This window comes from Osmerus eperlanus, chromosome 10, assembly GCF_963692335.1.
Source record: "Osmerus eperlanus chromosome 10, fOsmEpe2.1, whole genome shotgun sequence".
Lineage (NCBI taxonomy): Eukaryota > Metazoa > Chordata > Actinopteri > Osmeriformes > Osmeridae > Osmerus > Osmerus eperlanus.
The window spans coordinates 4878884-4904670 of record NC_085027.1 but is presented as its reverse complement, the minus strand read 5'-3'; the positions used below and the strand labels follow the sequence as shown (position 1 = coordinate 4904670).

The 25787-nt window shown below is 43.6% G+C and overlaps 3 protein-coding genes across 3 annotated transcripts in view; all 3 read left to right on the top strand.

Moving 5' to 3' along the window:
* The first annotated feature begins 1582 nt into the window (after window positions 1-1582).
* tpma (alpha-tropomyosin) lies at window positions 1583-6877 on the top strand. Its single transcript, XM_062471043.1, has 10 exons — window positions 1583-1787; window positions 2291-2416; window positions 4190-4323; window positions 4586-4703; window positions 4858-4928; window positions 5069-5144; window positions 5272-5334; window positions 5440-5509; window positions 6138-6216; window positions 6656-6877. The coding sequence occupies exons 1-10, from the start codon at window positions 1674-1676 to the stop codon at window positions 6657-6659; spliced, it is 855 nt and encodes a 284-aa protein (XP_062327027.1). The 5' UTR covers window positions 1583-1673; the 3' UTR covers window positions 6660-6877.
* Window positions 6878-9852: 2975 nt separating this feature from the next.
* Window positions 9853-14642, top strand: fbxo22 (F-box protein 22). The gene is made up of 7 exons (XM_062471492.1): window positions 9853-10050; window positions 10426-10558; window positions 10744-10831; window positions 11083-11181; window positions 12136-12288; window positions 12439-12604; window positions 12802-14642. The coding sequence occupies exons 1-7, from the start codon at window positions 9923-9925 to the stop codon at window positions 13193-13195; spliced, it is 1161 nt and encodes a 386-aa protein (XP_062327476.1). The 5' UTR covers window positions 9853-9922; the 3' UTR covers window positions 13196-14642.
* Window positions 14643-14854: 212 nt separating this feature from the next.
* Window positions 14855-25787, top strand: part of LOC134027840 (transmembrane protein 266-like) — a 30568-nt gene continuing 19635 nt past the window's right edge. Inside the window, exons 1-3 of the mRNA XM_062471042.1 lie at window positions 14855-15645; window positions 16169-16299; window positions 21297-21485. Of these exons, the coding sequence (XP_062327026.1) occupies window positions 16286-16299; window positions 21297-21485 (203 nt within the window). The 5' untranslated portion in view covers window positions 14855-15645; window positions 16169-16285. The remainder of the gene's footprint in view (window positions 15646-16168; window positions 16300-21296; window positions 21486-25787) is intronic.

Genomic DNA, 25787 nt, shown 5'->3' with positions numbered 1-25787 from the left:
CATAAAAAATGGTGCCGTGCAGAACAGCGCTTTTTGGTTCCACCATCTACAACTATCTTGAGGGAGTTTCATGTAAGACAAGCCGAGGGTTTGGCCAAGTCTCCTTCATTTGTAGTTGTTGTAGACTAGGGGCAGTGCAGAACAGGTGGTCTCCAAGTCTGAAGATACTAAAAATAACCCTCAGAAGCACACGAGAGGAACAGAGAGCACAAGACGAGGGTCTTGTGAAACTGAAATGTCACTGAGACATTCAAGAGATTGTAATGTGAAGATATTCTCAATGCTTCATTTGCATGATCTGTTTTGCTATGCTTCATAGTTTGCATGTATTGAGCGATTGCTGAATAAGATTTGTAAAAATGAACTACATATTAGGTTGACGTAATATTTTGGTACATCCGTGGATCTAATTCATCATGTGTCAGGGTGCCTTAAGAGGAAGGGGGAAGTTCAGCACATTTACATTTAGTCGTTTAGCAGACGCTCTTATCCAGAGCGACTTACAGTAAGTACAGGGACATTCTCCCCGAGGCAAGTAGGGTGAAGTGCCTTGCCCAAGGACACAACGTCATTTCGCACGGCCGGGAATCGAACCAACAACCTTCTGATTAATAGCCCGACTCCCTAACCGCTCAGCCATCTGACCCCCCCCCGCAGCACAGACCCTACGACCAATCAGAGTGCTTGCAGAGATCCTCTGTCCTGTCCCACTGGGTATGGTAAACAGCTGAGACTGTCACGACCCTGAGGCCGTCACAGAAGGGGGATGGCTGAACTGTCAAAGCCCCTCATGTCTTTCACTGAAGCCCATTTGAGATCGCTCTTAAGCACTGATGATCTCAAATAGGTTTGGGACAAGGTTAATGATGTACCCCAAGCAATACCTCACGCAATGTTTATGCCTATCTGTTAACTTTTCAGATGGTGAACAATGCCCTGGGGGACTTCCTGACATGATCCTTTAGCCCCCACTGACAGAAACTCTTAGCCTGTAGCTAATGGGATAGCCCTCAGCTTAACCACTCTTTGTGCAGCAAAGCACCTAATAATGTTTTAGTTTTAAATAAATTAGGCATGTATTACATGTTCACTTTGCTTAATGTGAAGCATTTATTGACATTGACGATAAATGGGTGTTTCGATATTGGTGTTACAAATAAGTGAGGACAAACTTGTTTACAAACATATTTTAAATGTTTATAATTTATTGTTTCTGCAGTTTTTTCCACATGAATTTAAGTGTTGCTGAACGTTTTTGTTCTGTTCCCACTTCATACTTCTTAGTGATCTTGTCTCTGACTCCCGTACGGCAGTGGTATTTTAGAAATAGGAACAGACGTCTTAGTGGGGGGGACTCCTTAGGTTCCTTGACGTTCATGGTCCTTGTATAGTCATATAAGTTGTCAAATGTCTTGAGTAGCGAATCGCCGAGGAGATCCATAAAAAAGAAAGGGCCCGCAGAGGAGAGCAGCTGGAGTTGTTTCCAAAAAGGTATTGGGTATCCAAGGGGATCCAGTGACTCCTCTTCGAAAGAACATATTTGACAGCCTACGTTTGGCGCGAGCTTGCACTCCAGCTTGGCATTCAGTGTGGTTCAGACGCTCGGAGCCTCTCGTCCTTCAATTCACTTTCTTTTGTAACGGTTGACGCGGCAACCTTAACACTAAGCAGCCATGGATGCCATCAAGAAGAAGATGCAGATGCTCAAGCTCGACAAGGAGAATGCCTTGGACAGAGCTGAGCAGGCTGAGGGGGACAAGAAGGCAGCGGAGGACAGGAGCAAACAGGTCGGGATTGGTCGAGAAAGAGCGGTTTTACGCACGGTTGCCAGTGGCACTGTGTCTCAGGGGTGTGGGTGCCTGGCACCGAGTGCAATGGAACCTTCTCTGGATTAAATTCCTCAGAAGATCAAGAGGATCAATACAAATAAAAATGTCGAGTCACAATGGAAATATATTGTTGGGGGAAAGACCATAGGCTGTGCTGTATATTAAGTCTCCAATGTAATTGTTTGGTATACATCAGCCTATTGGCCTATAATCATACGGAATTATTTCTGATTTACTATTATAATGTTTTCTTGATATGTGATTTTATTATGTATTTAACTGTTAGACTTAAACTTATAGACTTACAGATAATTTGTCACAAGTTGATTTATCATGTTCCCCGTGAAAGGGTTTCACACTGTTTTTTTCTGCTCCTTTGTGTTTGTCTGTGCCATCGTGCTCTCGTGCGCTCCCAACTGCTTCTCATACTCTCCAACTAAACCTCCATCAACGACTGTCAGCTTGAGGATGACCTGGTAGCATTGCAGAAGAAGCTGAAGGGAACTGAGGATGAGTTGGACAAGTACTCCGAGGCTCTTAAGGATGCCCAGGAGAAACTGGAGCTCGCTGAGAAGAAAGCCGCGGATGTAAGTTTGGGGTGGCGCTGACTAGCCTAGGCCTACTCCACAGGCCTACTGTCCGTGGAGGCCCAATTAGATCCACGTTCACGTCCAAGTTCTCTCATATCCGTCTCTCAATACTGTCTGTCAAGTAGTTATCAAGGATATATAGAGTTTATCCTAAGCAACTAGGAGGTATTGTTATTGCACCTATATACTATAATTGCAGTTTGAGAGAGCTCGTTAAAGAAAGGACTTAAAAGGGCGGAAGGACAACAAATACCGTAAATGCAAAGGAGGGTAAATTTAGCCATGCGCTGTATATGGTAAGGTCACACCTTACTGGTTTAGGCAATGCCCCTCCCGATAGTGTTCAGATCTAGGGGTCGTTAAGAATGTCTGCCAAATAGTTTTAAACAATTTAAGAAGTTAAAGCAAAGTTGAAAAATGTTCTTCTCTAGTTTCATCCATCGTTTTGATCTTTCTTCTGAACGTAATTTAAAAGGTAACTTTTACATGTCACAAATAGGCCTAATTCACGAGGCCTCATAATTGCTAAAGTAGCCTAACCCATGGTATAAATACGGATATTAACAATTATTATTTATAAATGGTTATTCTTATAATATTTTACAGGAAACTGTAGTCTATTATTTTATGCCGTCTTTATCAAACACAATATAAACACAATATCGTGTTTACTTATGCATTTATATCTTATAAATAAATAGCATAAGCCTATGTAGGCTACTATCCCAGGTTAATTAAGAGGGTTTATGTTTTGCAGCATTCTGAAGAAATAATAAGCGAATTACCCGGGGAAATAAAGGATTTCACCAGCATGGCCAGTAGGGGATGCTCTATAGATGCCTTATATAAATAAAGTATCCACACATTCCCTACTAATTATAATTTCTGGCACGAAATAAGGCTTTGAATTCACCCTATTCCGTCTCAGCATTGACTAGTTGTTCTGATGCAATGTAGCGCAATGTGAAAAACCGTTACTTCCGGTATTTCACAGTAGCTGTAGATTACAAACAGGGCAGGGATCAGCCAACGTCTCGCATCCCAAGGAGCGCGTGTTGTACCAATACACAGGATAAATCAGGGCGTATTTAAAACAGACAGACTGCATGCGAAATGGCTGGGGCGGCATCGTTGGAGGCTGTAAAAAGAAAAATAAAATCACTGCAAGAGCAGGCTGACGGCGCAGAAGATCTAGCTGCGAAGCTACATAAGGAACTCTGTCTGGAGAGGGAAGCAAGGGAGTCTGTAAGCCGTTTCTAATAATTTAATACAATTAGTCTGCAGGCTACCGACAGTATTCGTGCAAATCTGTACACAAGATTGTTTATCAGAATGCTAGAATCCAGGTATTTCTTCTCCTTGCAGAATCTGTGTTTTTTTTCACATCATGTGACGCGCGCGCGTAAAATGATGTGTACATTATCGGACAGTCTAATAATTAGCTTTGAATTAACATCATATAGCCTAACGGCCTATAGCCACGTGAAGGTGTCTATCAGCACGCTGTAGTCTCACAACCTAGATCCAAACCTCCTAATCCTGATAGAAATAGGTTTCAAATAGATATGTTGCACAGTATCTTGAATAGATACAACACCTGTCAGTTGGTGATGAAGTTAAAGCCAGACTAGGAAAATCCGCCCAAAACACCCCCCTTCAGAACATACTATGGAAAATGTGCATAACAATACTCCAAATGTATGTGTGTGTGTGAGGAAGATGGTGTTCTCCAGGTTGACTCTGCACTCTTTCTGTGTGGTTCTTCTGTAGGCTGAGAGCGATGTAGCTTCCCTGAACAGACGTATCCAGCTGGTTGAGGAGGAGTTGGATCGTGCACAGGAGCGTCTGTCCACAGCTCTGACAAAGCTGGAGGAGGCTGAGAAGGCGGCTGATGAGAGCGAGAGGTGGGCAACACCACATACACACACACACATATCAAACACACCAGAACCACATTTACAGGAGAGATGTCTTGTCATTATGGCAAGTAAGTCGTTCCATTCATAACCAACCTATGGGAGCGTTTGTATCACTGCAGTACACCATACTGCACTGTATGACTTACAGGGTTATAATAACCTGTACCGTAAACATTCTACTAACTTGATGAACGGGAGGGGCCATGTCATGACCTGTTGTTATGTGTCTCCATCTTTCCTTCTCTAGAGGCATGAAGGTTATTGAGAACAGGGCGATGAAGGACGAGGAGAAGATGGAGCTGCAGGAGATCCAGCTGAAGGAAGCCAAACACATTGCTGAGGAGGCCGATCGCAAATACGAGGAGGCGAGTCTCCTAACCTGGCCTCATCACACTCTGTCGTCACTGCACAATCACTGTCTCTGGTGCCATTCAAGTGTTCGAGGAGAAGATACGTATGACTTATCCTAATATGCTGCTCTTAATCTAACCTGATGGCTTGTCCTTGCTGTGACTCCAGGTGGCCCGTAAGCTGGTGATCATTGAGAGTGACCTGGAACGTACAGAAGAGCGTGCTGAGCTGTCTGAGGGGTAGGTACTTAGGAACACACTCAAACAGCCTGGACATTTACCAGCAACTTAGTGGCACATACTGTACATTTGAAACATTTTCTGTCCTTTATTAATTTAATCTCTTATTTTTGTTCTCTCATCTTTTCCTAAACTATTAGAAAATGCTCTGAGCTTGAGGAGGAGTTGAAAACTGTGACCAACAACCTGAAGTCTCTGGAGGCTCAGGCAGAGAAGGTAGGTGTCCTGCTTCAATATCGGGTCCCATATTGTGCTGCCATATTCGCTTAGAGTCAGTTACTCAAACTTATTATTGACTTCATGAATGGGTGAGTGTTTGACGTGCTATTTTATTCCACTACAGTACTCACAGAAGGAAGACAAGTATGAGGAGGAGATCAAGGTCCTGACAGACAAGCTGAAGGAGGTGAGTTCACGTTAGTGTTGCTGTGTTAGCAGGTGGGTTCTCTGCATTGGAGGATGTCTTTGGTGTCATTATGGAAGTTATAAATGTATGGTTCTCCTACTTCAGGCTGAGACCCGTGCTGAGTTCGCAGAGAGATCCGTCGCCAAGCTTGAGAAGACCATTGATGATCTGGAGGGTATGACTCTTTTTAAACTTTATTTTTCATACTTCTGTAGTTTTTGCTAATCAAAAATGTACACATATTACACAGACACAGGGCTTATTGACTGTTTACTCCTCTACAGCATTATACCTTCATACCTTTCAGTTTCTATTTTTCTCAGGACTTCTCTCAATACCCTTTTATAGTGTCATGTTATTTATCCAGTCAGCAGAGTATAGGAATATTTTCTTGGGCAAATATCTGCACAGTCAGTTCTGTACTTGACAGACTGCCCCAGAGCAGCAGTCCGCAGAGGCCTGTTGTAGTGTTGCAGCCAAAGACATTTCTCATACCACTGATGGTGTGACTCTGGTAGCTGTGAAAGGACAAGCATATGTGTGACATAATTTCCTGCTGGGTCTGAGGAATTTGACAGAGCAGCAGTCCATGTGCAGCCCATGTGCCAACCCTACACTTGTCACGTTTTGTTTGTTCGTCATTCCTTTATCCTTTATTTCAGTCTGTCTGTCTGGCAATCCTTTGGTTTTCCAATTTTCCCCCTTTCTCTTTGCTATATCCTCCCGGTTGCTATCGTTCCATTCCTCCATCATCCCATCATCTTCCTCTCCTCCACGCCACCATTCTGACTTCCACCCAATAGATGAGCTGTATGCCCAGAAACTCAAGTACAAGGCCATCAGCGAGGAGCTGGATCACGCCCTCAACGACATGACCTCCATGTAATTCACCACCTGCTTGTGCCTGCGTGTGCCTTAGCCGACACCCTCCCCACTTACTTACACTGCTGCTCCCCCTAGTGTCATGTATGAATGCTGCAGTTCTTTAACTGACCTATATTAGTTGTTATACAACATTTATTCGGTTTGGCTATTTTTATAGTGGATTTACTTTTATAGTGCCCCGACAATTAGATTATTTGCTGTATTATTTATAACTTTCCAAAAGTATTTGCAGCTATTAGCTCTAGTGTCTAATGCTAAATATTGCCCAATATAGAAATGCATGTTCGTTCTGCTTCATCGCCTTCAGTACTTTTTCATCCCTCCTGTCCTTTACTTTGTTTTTGTTGTCTTCATTCTGCATGTTGTTCACTTTCCTTAATTGCTTTCCACTTAAACCCATTCTGTTTTTCCCCATCTCTTTTTCTTCCCTCCACAGTTAAATGTTTTAAATCCCTCCATCCCAGACGCTTCCCACTGGTTGAGCAGCATCTCTATATGCAGCATCGCCCACCTTCCTATCTCCTCTGTAAACGGCTTATCTGTCCTGTCTCACTGCTTGTTGGGCCTCTGCTGCCACCAGCATTCACGAGTCCATCTCTTGTACAGAACTTTGAGTCATTTTGCTTTCTGTAAAATAAACATTCTTCCATCTATGTCAGCCGTTCCCCCGATTCTCCTCCAACTTAATTTCTATCGTCTTCTTTTTTTGTGTTTAATTTATTGTTGAGTAGCTTTGAATAAAATTGAAAGCTTCTCTTCCAGTTCCATGTTTGTGTATTTTGGGTAGATTTAGCTTGGGACTAGAATAGAAGTAAGTGAAAGCGCTCACAATTTCATTTATTGGATTCCAGACAGGTTTGTCAACACCCAGAACTTTTTCTGATGGGGCTTGGCTATATTGAAATAACAGCTGAGCTCTACAGTTGCATACTCTTTAAATGTCTTTCTGTCAGTCGCCACCAAAGAAAAGACGGGATTTTCATACCTGGGTTTTATTGTTACCATAGTCGACATTGTCATAAAGCAGGACTGCTTCTGTTACTATAGTGAAGTTTATTGATAAGCACAGATGTTTAGAGGTGTTATATCAGATGAAACACAAGGTACAGTAACCCTAACCCTGTATGTTGTGGTGAAGTGGGATGTCTTTGTGTTGATCTTTGACTAACTCTTGTTTGTCTTATATATCTGTATGCTTCTCTCCTTTCATGCTTTCTGACTGTAGACCATCTGTACAAGCAGCTTGAGAAAAATCGTCTTCTTTCTAATGAATTAAGAATAGCCATGGACAATGATGCTTGAACTATAGCCTACTGTTGTTGTTATTCTAGCTTTGTGCTCAAATGCAAATGACCACAGACATGTGTCTGATGCTGTGATAATAATTCAGGTTACAGTGGCTCTGACAGAATTTACAACCATAATTGAGCAAATATAGCCTATAAGGCACAATCAGCTCATATTTAAATTAATGTATGCATCAGAGAAATGAAATGCATGTTCATATTATGAAAGGCATGTCCACATTTCAGGTAAAAATGAAGATCCCACAGACCCAGATTATGTCAATAAGGAACAGGCCCAATGAGCTAAATTAATGAAAATCTATCAAATAGACCAATTTGCCCATACCGACCTTTTACTGCATACCTCTCAAAAAGCACATCGTGAAAAACTAGTAATTATGTTCATTAACCAATAGTACTGGATCATATAGTGGCTTAATCTCAGATTGTGAAACTGAAACAGAATGTACAGTAAGGCATAGTATGACATGATAGTGACAACTAACTGGATAATCAATCCTATTAGCAACCCACACTGGTCACGTTTGTGTGTACATTCAGTGTCAACACAGTTTATCTTATAGCGGCCGTGCTTCCGAATGGTCTGTGTGCCGCTTGCATTATCTATAACAATGTTCACGTGCACAATGTACGTTAACAGATAAACTTCACATTTCATTTGACATGAAATATGCTGCATCCGACACTCACGGAGCTCGTTACTATGTGGCTTGGTCTCTCACCTCACTCTCCTGTGTATTGGTGGCCCCTTCCTTGTCTACAATTCCCATTGGGCCTCACGTTGGCGCCCCACTCAGAAAATGATAGGTACATTGGGGAGATTACGCCGAAAGGTGTAGGATCTATAACAGCAAAAGGAACACACTAAAGCTGAGTTATGTTTAATTCTGTTACGTTTCATTAAAATACCGTTAGCCTGTTATTTTAATGCAGAATTTGCACGTTGTGAACAATGAAAACTGCACATTATGTTGACCAAGGTTTTATGAGAAGTGTCTAAAGAGTTTGTGATCAGTTTACCATGTTTTATAGTAATTTCAAGTTTACAATATAGACTTCTAGTGATGTCAATAAGACAACAAGCCTCATATCTCATTCCAAACACGTAATTTATCTTTTCCTACACAATCATGTTTATTGGTGCTGTTTTGGTGCAAATTGTATATGAATGTTATATAATAATGCTGTACTAGTAAAAGTTAAAAACCTATGTTGGTGTTTACTTCTATGTTATTACCTGGATTAGGGGAGGATATCAGACAACTCTGCCAGATAGGCCTACTATGTATGGGTTACACTCTGATGTTTGTCACAACAAATCGAACATTTTAAGATGTTAAATGTAACTGAATGAACTGTATTTATATGGAAGCAAATCAGTGACATAATGTTTTGAATTTTAAATGGCATTGATTATTGAAATGTAAACACCACCGAATTTGTTGTTTTTGAATTCATCTCTTTAAAATTGAGATATGAATTTATTTATGAAAAAATTCAGGTCCCAAAATTCAAGGTTCAGAAATTCAGGTTGCTCAAATTCGAACAGTAAAATTCACCAATGAATTATATATATATTCTTAATTCAAGCTTCGAAAATTCAAATCAAGAAGCTGAAGCTGAAGCCGAGCCGAAAATGTTTTGATTGGAACAGCAGGGATACCAAGGACCGCTCTCTCATCAGACCCCAGGCTGTGATTGAATGACTGATATGCATGTATGCATGTGGCATGTATGCATTCATGACTCCCTGCTGCTACACCGGGATGAGAGGGGTCTAAGGAGAGAGGTCTGCAGTTGGACCCTTCTCGGAGAAGTGAGATAGTTCAATTGCGTTCAGACTCAATTGCCTTACCTATCCTTGGTATCCCGGATGTTGCAATCTGAATGTTTTTGGCTCGAATATTTTCGGCCCAATTTTTGGGGGTTCGAATTTTTTGGATCTGAATTTCACCATTCAAATTTGAGCAGCCAGAATTGTGTTTATTGATTTTTTTTATAGAATTTTGGGTATCTGAAATTTACTCTTCGAATTTAAACTAGGCTACCTGAATTTCCGAACCTCGAATTTTTGGATTTTACATAGAAAATAATTAATAATTCAGATTTCCATTTTAAAGAGGTGAATTCAAAACCAACCACCAATTCGGGGGTGTTTAAATTTCGATATTAAGTATTCAATGCAAAGGGTTTAATTCAAAACATTGTCACTGATTTGCTTCCATATATTTATCTCATCTTGAATCGTTTGTTTGTCTTACCGTCTCTGCTGGCGGGTATCGCCACAAATCACTAGGTGGCGGTGGTAGTCTAATTGTCGTACTGCTCTGATGGAGAATTGCTTGGGTGAAAGGTGAAAGTAAGTAGCTCAAGCTAAAGGATTTCGAGAAGCAAAAATGGATGATGGATTTTTTTCAGGTGCTTTGCACGAAAGTAAGGCGGAATACGTACTGAGCAATGTTGCAGAAGTAGTTGAAAGAATATTGACATTTGTACCAACAAAGTCACTCCTTCGAATCGAAAGGTAAGTAGCCTACTGCAAAGATACAGATTGGTTCACGAGCGACTGTGTAGCAAACTTAGCTAGCTAGCTAGTTAATGCTAGCTATGTCAGCTGGCTGGAGCAAGCTAATAGCTACGGAACTAGCTACGGTATCGTTAATTGCAAGTAGTATTATTTTTATTCAAGATAAGCTAGTCACGTACTTTAGTATACCGTAGTCCTTTTTTGAATAATACATATTACAAGCTGTACAGACAAGTTGTTGGGTTGCTGGCTGTATTGTCTGCCAGTGTCACCCAGCTAGTTAGCTGTTAGCTAGTTAGCTGGCTAGGCAGTAACGAACAACGAAGGTAAAAGTTAGCTAGTGACATTGTTTGGTCGGTCTCTACTGTGCAGTGTCTGCAGACTGTGGAGGAATTGTGCTCGTAGAGTCCTTAGGACTCAACAGAAGCTAACGTGGATCTCAGCTTCAGGACCGTCAAACCCAGAAGGACACGCTCTGTGTCACAGTCTGGCTGATGAAGTGGAGGTAAGATTAATTTACTCAAAATCGCAACCCACGTTGGAATAGTTGAACGGTGAAGATGCACCCCTGATATGTCAGTGGACAGTTGACACACAGTGACTAATAGGTTTTCCGTAGGAATTGAAAAGTAAGCAGTGTGTTCAAACATTACTCCAAGGAACCTTGTATATTTCTACCTTATATTTCAGAATGTATTCCTGCTACCTAAAACAGTTCTGGTCATGGTTGACAGTGAGACCTTCAATGGGCAATACTGTTGCTTTAAGCAAAAGAAAGGTATGTTTCTCTGGCGAATCATGCTTTGAATATAGTGTCTTTAGGGGCTAGAGTCATAGAAAAGTGTTCTATTTTTGACAATCTTTTTCTATGGCTCTGCCTCTGCTTTAAGCTAATTGACAACTGGAAAATGTCATAGATGTTTCATTGCTGAGCCCTTGTGTGGAGTGTAAATACACCTCAATATCTTTACAACATTATTTTAGTTTGATATGCTGTAGGAAATAAATGTATTCCTTGCCCCACTGCAGCACGGAAAAGCCATCAAATCCCAGATACAGTGGAGGATCTGAGTCGGCTGTTCCCCACTGGGTGTGACGTCATGGGCATCGCAACCCCTGGGGTTGTTTGTAAGTGTTTCAGTTTTTCCTCATATCCAATCAAAGATGGCAATCTGGCTACCTCCTATAAGTCACATGCTGTATTTTCTGACAGTGCTTTCTATTTACTTTGTATTTTGACTTTCTATTTACCCCCCCCCCCACACACACACACTTAATAGCACAGGTGGTCATATTTTTGTATAAAGTTCACATAGAACACTGTCTAGGCAGTTTTTATACATTGACTTAAACATAAACCGAAGTCTGCTCCCGAACTGTAGGCTAATTTGTAGCAGAGGCGGGTGTCAGTTGAAGACAACCAAGTCGTTATCCCAGATGCAGCTGAATGATGCACTCTCTTCCGGTGGAGTATTTGAATGTTAACCATTTCACTTAAGCGTGTCAGAGAGGAATGGGTCACCTGCCAGCTAGGGTTGTTGGACATTAATCTTCCTCCTGCCCCGTTGGTTCACTCTGCTCCTGAGTAGCGCCAGGGCTGTTAGACTGATAGATAGCCTTGTCTTCCCCCAGTCAGGCGTCCCCATTTCTCTGTATAATCACAGCCCTCTGTAGAAGTGACACTGAATCAGAATGTTTCCCCTCAAGCATGCTCAGATGTACTAGCTGTTCTTCTCATCTATCAGGTTAAAGAGCAGACAGGGTTGTTTGTGGTTACACTGCCCTGTGGCATCATGGATCTGGGTCGTAGCAGGGTCAGTTTTCTCGACTTAAATGAAATGGAAACGTATTCTCAATCTCCTTAAAGGATAGATGGAGATTGAGTCAACCACAGTTTATCTCAAGCAATGTTATGCCGGCGCCCTAATATATAGTGGATTTAATTTAGAACACAGATTTAGGAAAAAGTGCAAGTGCTGCTTTTTTTCGTCTGAAAAGATGCACTGAATCAAGGATATGGGTCAAGGATATTAGTAAGTAGATATTAGTAATATAATTAGTTTTTTTCTACCCTCCCTCCAGTAACTCCCAGTGGCTCCCACTCCGGTCCTCCTCAGGAGCACCAGGAGGGGGAGGCAGGCTATGCCATCATGTTCCCCAGCATGGATGGAGTCAACATACGACCCTTCCACTTCTGCAAACAGACCATCTCCCAGACAGCCCTGGAAGAAGCAGGTGTGTTGCACATTGAAGTTCTCTGAATAGCTACTCTGAACTAGCATTTCGTTTTCTTGCTCATTAGCCAGAAATGGTTTTATTGAAGTTAAACTCATCAAGTTTAGTCATCTTTATGTCTCACCTGTCCATACTCTCACATCCCTCCAGGGTTGGTGGACAACCCTGACTTGCGAGTGGTCCTGCTGTTTGGCTACGAGGCCTACAAGTCTGGTGCTGCTCGCTTCCTCAACCAGGTGCTGGAACCTCTGGCCAAGAGCAAGGCTCTCATAGCTGGAGGACACGTGGAGAATGTCTTTGCCCCGACAAGAGGATGGTCTGTTATAGACTCACTCAGTTCAGACTACAGGATGATCAGTGCTAAAATTCTGTGAATCATTTTTATGTTGTGTATCGATACCTTCTTACCCAGGATTTTCTTAGTTGCTAATTTATTCAGTTCTGCGTTTGCTGTGCCCCTTAGAGGATAACCTCCTACTGCTAAATGACTTTGGTCTCTCCCCCTCTGTGTAGTTGTAACCAGGGCTCATACGGTGTAGTGGGGCTGGCCCTGAGCGGGCCCAAGATCCAGGGTGCCTCGGTCCTCCTGGAGCAGGACGTGAGCAGCCCCAAGGCAGCCGAGGCCACCATCCAGAGGCTGAAGGCAGCCAACCTCCCCGAGAGGAACACCCTAGGCTTCATGTTCGCCTGCGTGGGCCGCGGCCACAACTATTACAACAACCAGCGCAACGTGGAGGCCGACACCTTCCGTAAGGTATTCCCTAACATCCCCCTCTTTGGCTTTTTCGGGAACGGGGAGATTGGCTGTGACCGCATTGTCAAAGAGGACTACACGCTGTGCGACACCGACACTGACAGTCTGCAGCACGGATACACCACCGTAATGACTTTGGTTCACCTAGGCTGAGCTTGGCTCTGCAGCGACTGGACCTGCGTGTATCTCTCAGGCAGAGACATCCAGAGCAACAACGATATGGAGATAATGTTGTGTCGCCTCACAGCCAATGGTAGACGATGGTGCTATTGATGTATCATAGCTGTACTATTCAAGCTTGCGTTTTCCCAGTTCAACTCAATTTAATTCTGGCAAAATTGTGTTGTACCCAATTTAATTCAAGTTATGACCTTAGTTCAAATGTTGCGTTGTAGTTTTAAGACCTGAATACAAACTATTCTTGTTATTCTTATAAATGCGGATATCATCTAATTCCTCTGTCATGTTAGGTTTTATGGTGAGTTCTCCATGTTCAAAATATATAAATGTATATTTCCCCCCCTATGTAATGCACATATTCCAAGCATATCCAACTTGTACTCTGGACCAGATGGTTTGTTGGACGTGTGGTCAGATAAGTTGTCAACACAAATACATGAAACCCCATACTTGAGATTTCAGAATAGGCACTTTTAGTCTGGCAATATTGGAAAAGAGATTTTGCACAAATCAAGACTGTCTAGATCTGAGTGTTTTTCCCCTCATGTATAAAGGCTTTTATATATTTAATCCCTATGTAACATTCACAGGAATCTTAGATATTCAAAACGTATTCTACCTAAGAAGACTTACACGAGTCGTACACCGATTATTTAAGTGGTGGAACCTTCCATCGTCCTTCTCTTTGGATCTTTCCATGTGAACCGGTCAAAACATATAGTAATACTTTGGAACTAATTGTTTTACGGTTGTATTTTCTGGTCTGGTTTCACTAGTTATTCTTCTGTCCAACAAGGTAGGGTATTCCACATTAATGTGAGCATAGTGGATATACTGAACCATGTCAGTACAAAAAATGGGTGTTTGATGTGGCATAATGATGCAGAAGACATTAGTTTGTTGTGAAACTGTTTCTTCAAGCCTATCAGATCAAGTCTTAATATTTAGATAATGAGACTGAAACCTTCTTGCACAAAACCTATTTGTAATTAGATATTTTGGTTCATGTCAAATCTTCCCCTCATGAGCCATTCAAGTTTGCACCTTTTTCATAAAGTATGCTGTTTCTGTTGTTTTAAGATGACAGTACTGAGGAATAATGTTTTGTATAGGCTACACGTAAACACAATTTTAATGTTTTGAAATCAATGTGCAATTGACTAACCAATATAAATTGGGCCTCGCAGTTTGATTACTCATTTCTACTAATCTATTAGTCATTTAGAACAACATTGTTACAGATGTGAAAGACCTCACACTTTTCCAATACTTTTACACAATCTTTTGAAACAGTTCAACTGTACCATGAATCTGTAAATATATATGACTGAGCAAATTGTTGAAGTTAACTTCTTCTTTTCTATGTGCCAAATTCTGATGTATTTCATTCTCGCCTCAATAAATGACAGCCGCTACTTAAGTTGCTTTTGTACCATATGCCTTTTTAAGATGAAAGAAAATCATTGATCTAATTTCCTTGTGAACTAATGTAGTTCACAAGGAAATTAGATCATGTAGTTCACAAGGAAATTAGATCAATCATTTTCTTTATTTCTACACACGAAAAACCTATCATATAAGTATGCCTGGTCCAGCACAGGACCAGGGTTATCGAAACAGGCTACGAAAACGTTCTGAATTTGATTGATGTAGGCTACGTTTTAACCATCGACTGGCTAATCCTGTTGAATGACGAACGGTTAAGCCAATTGGTATGAAGGCAATTTATGTTCGCATAGTAGGCTTTATATATTCAAGAAACATAAAAGACGCTATACTGACAGGCATTCTAGACGGCATAATCTTAGGAAGAAGTGCGGGGAAATTCATCTTTGATTTTGGTGTCTTTGGAGAATTTTTTTTTCTCAGATCTGACTGATCGTGACCGAAGTCATGCAAATGTTATGCCACGCGCGAACGACAATGTTTCGATGGGGTTTGTTTGGAAATATTATTTTCTCCAACTGCTTCTAGAGGGGTATCACGGGGACAACTCGAGGTTGATCACAAATTCAGCACCTGGACAGCTCCTTTCTGAGGTCTATATTCGGCAGCAGGAGTCCCTGCTGCGCTCGCGGGGGAAACCCTCAGTAGCGAATCCGGAGCAGAGTGCACACAACGTTCTACTCCACGCGCAAGGATGCAGTTAGCTGGTTATTTGGTCAGTCAGAGACACTTCATTCGATCTTGCTGAATGACGATGCTTACATTTAGTCTCCAGTACTCTCGTTTTGCATTGGATTCTAAGCAGCATCTGAAGCGGCATCAGCAGGGGTGCTTTTCAAGAGAGAAAGTGCTAAAGCTAGCAGCCCACACATTGCGAGGCTGGTGCTTCACTTACGCTGATCATCACCGAGGGAGACATCATAAGCACGGGACAACGGGAGGCACGATTAGACTGTCAACAATGTAAATCAAGACAGGTAGGTCGTTTGGTCCAACTGAATAATTGATTCTACTTTCTCGGGGCTCCCAAGTGTAGAATGAGGACTCGAACTGCATCGTACTCTCTTTCTGGTCTTTCAATATGCTGCAACTGAGTCAAGTCTTGAGATTGGTCTAGTTTTGTCAGTGTCATATAGTACTGTATCCTCGTAGGTTACCCTAATATAAAAAACAGGCAATCATTTTACGCTGCCCCCAGTCTACCCGTCAGCGCTATTCACTTATTAATTCTGCTTTACGTGTATGGCCATGAATATGACCTGGCCTGTTACAAGTAAAAGCAAATGCCTGTATTGCGGTAGCATGACATACTGTGGTGCTTTTCATTAGATGTGTACGTATAAATAGACCCAAAGGTAGTGTGTAAGAGAGAGACAGAGACAAAGAGAGAGTGTGTGTGTGAGAGAGAGAGAGAGAGAGAGAGAGAGAGAGAAGGATATAATATTGTAGTGCAAAAGGATAAGTTGCCATTATAAGTTGCTCTTCATCTGGGTTCCCCAGGTTCAACATGAGAGCAGTGTGTATCAGGTGTGGCGAAGACAGGATCTAGAAAAGGTGGAACAGAGTGGAAACCGTGCATAGACAAACTCTTCTCTCCTCTCACCATCACCCACAAACATGGCAAACCCTGGGTAAGTACTGCACACCCGCCATCTCACTTTCTCCCTCTCTCCTCTTCTTTCAACGTCTTTCTTTCTCTCTTCCTCTAATAACATGACCTGTGCTCAGTTCCCCGCATGCCAGACACAACTGACCCCTTGTCCCCTCCCTGAGTACTAAATGTACACACTTTCAACCCAAGTCCCACAGGGCGACTTACCATGGTTCAACCAGAGAACACCAGGGTAGCGCTGTGGAAGTCCTCATTAACTATTCCACCCTTTCACTTCCCCTGAAAAAAAATGGGAGTTTCCTCCTCTCTCCAATTTTTTTTTAACCATTTATTACTGCAGCCTGAGGAAGCACACAGGGAAGTGGCGTCTGACCCTATAATCTATAGACCAAATCCATAGCACCAGCCTGCGCCCCGCCATATGCACTGTGCCAGTGGGGGGGGGGGGGGGGGGGGGGTGTTCGAGTCTGTGTCACGCTGATCCTCCACTCGTTGGCGAACTCAGTGGCGACTGCGTATCTGTGGTCCCCGGTCGTGTTGAGATTCTAAAGGGCTCTCGGTGCAGGACAGCAACCATTCATCTTTCTCTCCACGTTGCTGTTTACCCAGTTGTTTATTCAATGCCAACAGGAGGTTGGGGAGGTTGGAGCCAGGGTTCTGCCTCTGTTGTTCAGTGTGCAGGAGTTGACAAGCACATGGTGTCTGTCCGCCTCCGTAAACGCACTCTGTGAGCAGGCTAATATGCCTCTAATTGGCTCTTTTCAAAAGCATTACAAGGGGAATGCTTCGGTTGCGTTTTCTGTTAAACAGGATAATATGCAATCTGTGAGAGGAATCTCTGTGACAGGCATCAGGGTCCCATCTGGGCTTTTAAGACGCTTTCATAGGAAGAATTTTGGAAATGTCTGTCTGTAACTACTTTCTGTTTGATTCATAATTCCTGACATCCCGATTGATGAAGTAAAGAATGTATGTGTAATGACAGTGGAGATGTTGTGAATTAGTCCATTTGAAATTCACTTGTTAAGTTTAATTTCAAACGTATCGTTAGTCAGCTTTAGCTTTTTACTTAGAGGATAGCATTTCTGCATGGTCAGAAGTGCTGTGGGCACCCTGATTGAAGATGGTCCCAACCAGAACTCCTCTGACACTGACTCACAGTGATAACTGGCTACGCCAATGTTCTCCACAACACCTGGTGGGGCCAGTGGACAGCTGCTCTGTGAGGGGTTTTCTTGGCAAGATCAGATGTGCTTAGCTGTCCGGGATATTGTACTTTACATCCAGGTCTACTTGAAGGTGTGTGTGTGTGGATAGCGTAACGCTTGTGAAGTGGAGAGGTGGGGGGTGCAAATTAAGACAAACCGTGGCCATACAAATATAAAGTCCCAACTTTTAGATATTTCCATGTCAATGGATCTTTATTAATTGAATTAATAAATTCTTCGAATTGTAGAAGTGATAAATCATTCTACTTGGGCAGCCCATTAAGAAGGGGAAACGAAGAACATTTATTTCCATGCCCGTAAGAAAATGTAACAGATGAAGTTTCTTATTTCCTAAGGCTCGATGTTATTCTAAATGCACAGGGTTGAAGGTCAAGAGCAGAGAAGTTGCTGTCGTCCGTTTAAGGACATTGGTCTTGCCCCCAAGTTGCGTGACCTTCTGTATGGTCAGTGGACTGCCCTGAGCCAATTATGCCACACAATGACCTTTCCTACCTGACCCAGAACAGTTCTTCTTCTATGATTTGGCTGAGGGGGCAGGTTATGTGTGTGTGCAAAAACCCTCCCTCCCCCCTCCTAACCCCCAAGGGAGTCTCTGTGTGTTTCACCCTAAATAGCATTTCTGACTATTGGGCTTTTCCTATAACTATAGAGTGAGTCTTGGCAGTATTGAACCAGCAAACCGGTCTAAAATCTACTGGCAACCAGCCCAGTCACCAAGCCCTATCACAGGATGCTAAAGTGCCGGAATGTGATTCTGGGGCTCTGGACAGACAGCCTGTGTCTGCCATGACTGATTAGGTGGCAAGTGATGATCAGTTGGGATGGGGGCCAAGTTGAAATTGATGAAGGTCGGGGAGGCTGAAGTAGCAGCCTGGGTTTGTAAGACGGGGGTACAAGATGTAGTGTGCTAGCAATCTTTTCTATGGAGATCTAAATACAAAATAATCATATTCTGTCAAGTTTACACACTGGCCTTGTGGATTTTCCCTACTGGGCCTGGTGATGTATCATTGTCTCATGAACTAACAGTTGGAGATCCTCAGGGTCATACCATCTCTCTAGCAGTCCTTCTGCTAGCTTTTGGGTTTCACTCTGAGACATGCTGTACTGTATTTCCAGCATAGTGCGCTGACTCAAGGGTGAATTATTGTTCTTACCTGTCATTTCCTCCCCGAGGTTTGTCTGTACTTGGTCACAAAACAGACAACAATGTCGGAGGGGAGCATATTAAGTAGGGATTAGTCATGAGCCCAAAAATAAAGCTTTGCGTGCTTTCAAACAGACACACACAGAACATTAACATTTTGAAGTGGGGGGTGAGTCGGGGATTGTACGTGCAAACTCATAGGAGAGAGATTGGGCCTTGTTCAGATTGTATGTGCCACTTAACCTTAATCTGTTTCATGAGCCAGACATTTAATGTAGGCATACTTTGAATGGTTCCAGACAACATCTTGCTTAAAGACATAACTTTTTGTGCGACTTTGTGGTCACCTGGTTGGTATACCTAGAGTGTTTTAGTTTGTGATTGTGTTCAGCAGTGTGTGTGTGAGTGTGTTCAGATATAAATCTGTGCCAATACACAAACGCACATATACCTACATGCGCATGCATCTGGTGCTTTATTTTCATCTTGTGTGTAGTTTTTGTGTGAAAGGGCCAATGCTCCTGGTGTGGTCTCCGCCCTGTGTCCTTGTGGGAAGGTTGCAGTGAGTCACAGCGGAGATCGGATCAGCCCTGTGGGCCTCACAGGCTACTCTCCCCCCCCCCCCCCCCCCCCCCATCCCCCACCCTCTCTCCCAACCCATCCTCACTAACCAGACCCTCACTATCTTGCTGGTGGTGCTGGCCTGCAACAGCACATGTCCCTCCTGAGCCCGTCAGATGACCTTTAACGTTGACCTTATTTCAGAATACTGTATAAAACAAGGCAAGATGGACCCCTCTGATAGTTTCAGGTCACTCAAGGTCGCCTTTTGTAATGGTGTTTGTGATGGGCTGACGGGATGTGGAGGAGGTGGACTGTAAAGTGGGAATGGAGGAGGACAAAGAGGAGGAGAAGAAGCAGAAAAAGGTAAAGTCAGCATGGGTGCCAAGAAAGATGACATTTGTAACGATAACTGCAGGAAACATCCACAGAATATGATTCTCCCCCCTATGCGAGACATACTATTCTTTTCTGTTCCTTAGTGTCTCCCCCAGAACCAGGGATCAGATAGAGTGCCGTGCAGTGAGAACTGGAGCTTTCTCTGACCTGCTAAATCAAGGCCCTACAGCCCCATGAAGTCTCATAATTGCACAGCCTAAAGGCACAGCACCAGCATAGCTCAGCACAGCGCAGCACAGCACAACGCAGCACAGTAGAAATGAAAGTCGTCGCAGAGGAGCAGAATCCATCTCTGACCTGCTGAGAGAGGCCTGTCACTGACTGAGAGCCAGTGGGAGATTTCTTGCATTCCAACCTTTAGCCCTCTTCTCCTTCTTCATCCCTTCCTCCCACTCTCTTTTCCATTTCTTTTCCCATCCTCCTCCTCCTACGTCCTTTCTGCCTCTTCCCCCTTTTCTCTTATCGCTTCCTCTTCGTCCTCTTCCTCCGGTTCCTCCACGTTTGTGGGGGAGCTGGGATCCACTCAGCTGACAAAGGGAGGCGAGGAACGTCACTGCAGACATGATACACCAGCATCTGCTCTGGTCTAAAAATATTCACCACAGGGCACGCAGTCTGCAGCTGCACACAGCGAAGGGCCCCATTTGTTTCCACCTCCATGCTCTGTGGAGACGGCCCAGCTTTAAACACAACTGAGGCCGTTGGAACGGCTCTTTACCACAGGCCCCATATTAGAATCCCCACGCCAATGCGGGGCTCCTCGCACATAAACCGCCACCGCCAGGCCTGTCCATGCTTCGCTAACAAGACGCATGTGAAAATGCAGCAAATAGAGGCTATTTTTACACGTTTGCCGCAAGCAGTCATTCACAGATCTGACACACATCAAGCCCCGAGCATCACAGGCTCCCGGTCAGTATCGCTGCTGACCATTTATGTGTTTGTTTCTGAAGCTGTCTTTGCACAGAGAAAGTGGCTTTGACAAAAGCTAAATGTACAAAGATCATTACAAGTCCACTGAATGTAGGTCAATGGAGGAGATAGTAGGTTGTTTTGAACTAGAATACCCGCTACATTGTTAAATGTTGATCATTTCGAAATTAGTCATGAGTGTGTGCTTTGTTTTCTTCATCTGCAAAAAACAATCTGTATATTTGCTTGTTTGATAAAATGATGTGTCATATAAAAAAATAACATTGTACCTCCACGCAGAAATTAGGCTTTTAAGTAGATGTTTGTTCTTTTCAGCAAGCCAAGCTTTATATTCAATAACAGCCAGTGTTTGTATCATTTCCATTTCTATTCCAGCACAAACAGGAGTATTCATGCATCAGACAATAATCCATGTTAAATAATTGGATATGCTCATTGTGCTCTCATTGTGATTCTGCTAGTCTCCACCCAAGCAGAAAGAGGGTCAGGATTCTCTCTCTTTTCCCCCGATGTCAATCAGTCTTCAATAATGCTAGGTGGCTTGTTTGTACTCTTTTGGAAGCACATTTGTGGCCTCTGATTGTTCTTCTGGCATCACTTTCCTTCCTTCTTTCTCTTTGTTTGTCTCAAAGTTATACGAGTTCAGACTTCAAACTTGGCCGCACTTAATGCCAGACAATTTTTGTGTTCTGGAATCTAATGTCAGGCCCATGTGTGTTCCATTCCCGTGTGTGTGTATTGATCTAGGGAGGAGGAGCACCCTGGCCTGTCAGACCTGGAGATCATCTCCCAGCCTGGGGAAGAGGACAACCCCTGCCTGGCACCTGTACAGCTGGTCAGCTTCGGCTACCGTGACCTGCCCCTGGCCGCTCTGGACCTCTCGCTGGCCGGTTCCCAACTCCTCTCCAACCTGGACGAGGACGACAATCGGGAAGGGTGAGAAAGCCAGGCTTCCTGAACGAAGCGATGTATCCAGACACTGAGGTGCTCCAGTCTGCTAGAAAAATCAGGTTTCTCTCCTCCCCGTGCTCAGTCAGACAGCTCTCTATTCATTATTCATCACAACCTGCTCTTTTGTCAGGGACCTGGGCTATCACGCTACACTACATAACATAACTGTTGTTAGAAATAATTGATTATAAGGACAGTTATGTTATATTTCTTAGTATGGTAAATGTCTTGTGTAGTTTACAGTGTTACTCTCCTTATCCCAAGTACATGACTTGGTGGCTTGGCTCGGCTTCTCACAATCGAATATTATTTTCAATAAGCGAGAAGCCCTGGGCTGAGCAGTGGCTGCAGTAAGTTAAGCAGGATCAATTAATCATGTCAGAATTAACATCAGCCCTCCTCTCTCTCTCTCTCTCTCTCTCTCTCTCTCTCTCTCTCTCTCTCTCTCTCTCTCTCTCTCTCTCTCTCTCTCTCTCTCTCTCTCTCTCTCTCTCTCTCTCTCTCTCTCTCTCTCTCTCTCTCTCTCTCTCTCTCTCTCTCTCTCTCTCTCTCTCTCTCTCTCTCTCTCTCTCTCTCTCTCTCTCTCTCTCTCTCTCTCTCTCTCTCTCGACCAATTATATCATTACCATAATTGACATTGTACATGGCATGATCCTCAGAGTGGCCTCCCAGAGAATATGTCAGCCTTCATACCCTGAAATGGCTGATAGTACTACGTAATTATACATTACATTATATTGAATTACACCATTCCAACTCCACCCCTGAATAGGTCATTTTATGGTGATTACCTTAAGGCATATAAAGTCGAAACACATAGTAGCTCTTTGCTTTTTCATTTCTCTTGATGTCACAGGCGCTGTATTTCTAATGCAGACCATAACAAATCTTGGAAAATACAGCAACACTCTCCCAGCCGTCTAGAATGGCACTGTAATGTACGATACTTATAATAGGGTCATGTTGTTCAGCGCGAGTGTAGAAATGCTGGCTCGGCATGTGGATATTATGAGCTCATATTACAGATGTCCATTTCATTAGTCACAGATCGCAGATTTGCATGTGCACGGTTCATATCTGGTCAGCGCGCCTACATCCTGTCCAGGAAGAATGACTCAGACCAGTGTCTGACTGGGACGCCTCCACAGGACACACACAAACACCATAAGCTGGAGAATGGGATCCAGAAGGCCTCATCCAAGCCCCTCCGTTTGACACCCAGGGCCTGTCTCACTTCGCTGAGTCTGGTGCTGGCCGGCCCCGTCCCGGACAGATGGATCCCACAGACGCACTGTCAACAGTGGGCGCTGCTGACACTAACACATTACTGTTGTCACCGTCGCACGTAACGACAGTGACGGCACATTATGGGATGCTGCTGAGCGTTGGCTGTGTCGGCGCTGTGACTCCGGTGCCAGGATGACACACTCGCTTTGGGTCGCGTTCTTGTTATTTTGAACGGCGGTTTGGAAACACATTTGAGAAATGGAAATATGAAGAATGCATTCCTTGTACCATGTGTGAAATCTATAGAAACAGATGTAGGTATTTGTTTTCTTATAGGTGAATTGACCTATAATTCAGATGTACTATCATACTGTAGCTAGCACTACTACAGGAAGGCGTTTTCTATCATGTCCTTAGTAAAACATTTCTCCTTGTATCAAATTCTCTTACCAGGATTTTAAAGGTCTAATAAAAGGTCTAATAAAATTCCCGTTAAATCCATGAGGCATGAGCTCCAGATTATAGAGCACAGTATCGTGTTATATCTCCGGTATATATCTTAAATGGAACACTAATTTTTTGCATTAATCATAATTACAGTTTCATGCCTGCGTTTGAATTCTCCATCAGCACTGTGGTTATGGTTTGGAGCATTTAAGCACTGCTCCGCAGTTGGTTTGCTGAAGGTGTCCTGGAAGAAATAAGGGGCTGACGATGGAGGCGACTTCATATGCTGGTGTTCTCCCTCTTCTTGTTGAAAATAACCCATGACAGGTGACCTTACCTCTGATGACAGTGTCTCGATACTTGCTTCGCCAGGAAGCCACTCTGCAGTACGGAGACGTAGCCAAGAACGCTTGATGCAAATGTGTCAGTCAGTCAATCAGTCAGCCAGCTGCTGTCCCCCAGGTCCTGACATGCTCTTCTGTGGGCTTCAGCAGCGACGGTGCTCCCAGTGCTAACGCGGGTGTTTCCGTCTCCTCGTGGTTATTGATCTGCTGCTGCCGGACTGCAGCAGATCTGCTAAATGACTAAATGTTAATGTAAGAGCAAGGCTGACCACCGCAGACAGCCTTGTGCCGGACAGCAGCAGCAAGCCTTGCCCCACTGTCACTCAGCAACACAGCGTGCGTCCACGCAGCATCTTCACCTCCACAACAGGGCTCACAAGGCTGTCTGCGGTGGTTAGCCTTGCTCTTACATTAACATTTAGTCATTTAGCAGACGCTCTTATCCAGAGCGACTTACAGTAAGTACAGGGACATTCCCCTGAGGCAAGTAGGGTGAAGTGCCTTGCCCAATGACACAACGTCAGTTTTACACGACCGGGAATCGAACCGGCAACCTTCTGATTAATAGCCCGATTCCCTAACCGCTCAGCCATCTGACCCCCATGCTCTGAAACATCTCAGCCACCTGACCCCCATGCTCTGAAGCATTTCATCCAGTACAGTAGAACATAATGCGCAAAACAAGCCGGCCAAGTTGTGTTCTCTAGTCAAGTACTTTAGTCATCCGTAGATGGGAAACGTGCCTGCGTTTAGAACGGGACCCTCTAGGGCTTACTAGGCCCCACTGTAGGCCGGCTCACCTTTAGGAAATGATGAAGGGAAGGAAATCAGGCTTTTTTACATTGCCGTGGGAAATGATGAAGTGAGGTTGGTAAGAATGGAGATGGAGGCAGGCGAGGGCCGTCCATGGCCATCAACATGATAATGTACCTTGAGAGGGATGTGTCATATGCTCCACTGACTTTCCCCAGGAAAGTGGATTGCCTTCCGAGGCTGTTCTAGGAGAGACTCATTGGCTCTGCCTGGTCATGAGGGAGTGTGATTGTAATAGAGGGAGTGTGTGAGTGTCTGTGTGTGTAAGTGTGTGTGTGTGTGTGTCTGAGGCTGTTGTATTATGCATGGGATGGAGGAAAGCATCAGACATAGCGACAATTTGTGTGTGCGCTTGTGTGTGTGTACTTCAAATTGAGGAACAAATATTTAATCACATAGGGACGGTTCACTGGATGAGGTTCAGTGAGTGGACAGTGATTCTACAATGGCTGGTTTGGATGGCTTTTTCTTGGCAGAATATCATGTCCATGCGCTCCTTTCTGTGAAAAACATTGAAATCATTGAAAACTGATATATTCAGAAAGAGAAATTAGGCTACTACTCTCCTGAACTGGTTACGTCTCTGGTATATCGCTTCTATAGAAAGTAAAAACAGCCAGAAGTCTTAAATTGGGTGTCAGCCGTATTGATTTTGTGAAAAATGCTATTTCATTCGCTCCTTCCCAATTAGGTATACATAAAATATTCATCCCCATTCTTATGTACTGAATCAATGTTATTGTTTTAAAATGGTTTTATTATTTGTGTAATTTTTTACAGAGCATGGGAATAGGGACCTGCGCAAGCGTTTGATAAACAAAGAATGGATTTGATCACGCACTGCCAAAGAGGCTGGTGTGAGTTTCAGAGACATGTACTGCAGTGGAGAATGAGGCAGTTGGAATTAATCAAGAGAAAGGCTCTCATGTCAACCTGCCTGTATGATGAAGCACCCACCATCGGCCATGTTTGCATATCATAGCCCATAGCATTGTGAAGGTGGAGTTGACCTTTCTGTTATCTCTCGTACGCGCTGCCCCCACTCCACATGGGGATTCAGAGGCGGGATAAGCAGTCGTTGACACACACACACACACAGACACACTCGTGCACGCGCACGTCCACATAGACGAGCGCACAAGCGTGAAGGCACACATGGGCACACGCTGAAAGAAAGGGGAGGAACGAAAGCTCTCTCGCTGCACTGTGTAGTGATTGTTATCTAATCGTCTGTAATCATGGTTCACTTCATATTCAAGTTTATGCCTGGCTGTCACATGTCATTAGGACAGGCAGGGCTCCTTCTCTGATGCCTCTGTGTATTTAGATACTCGCTCTCTCTTTTTCTCTCTCTGTCTCTCTCTCTCTCTCTCTCTCTCTCTCTCACATCTGCACACCATTGCCATACGATGATGTATATCACTGAATTAAATGTCAATAAAAGGTCTACTTTGTT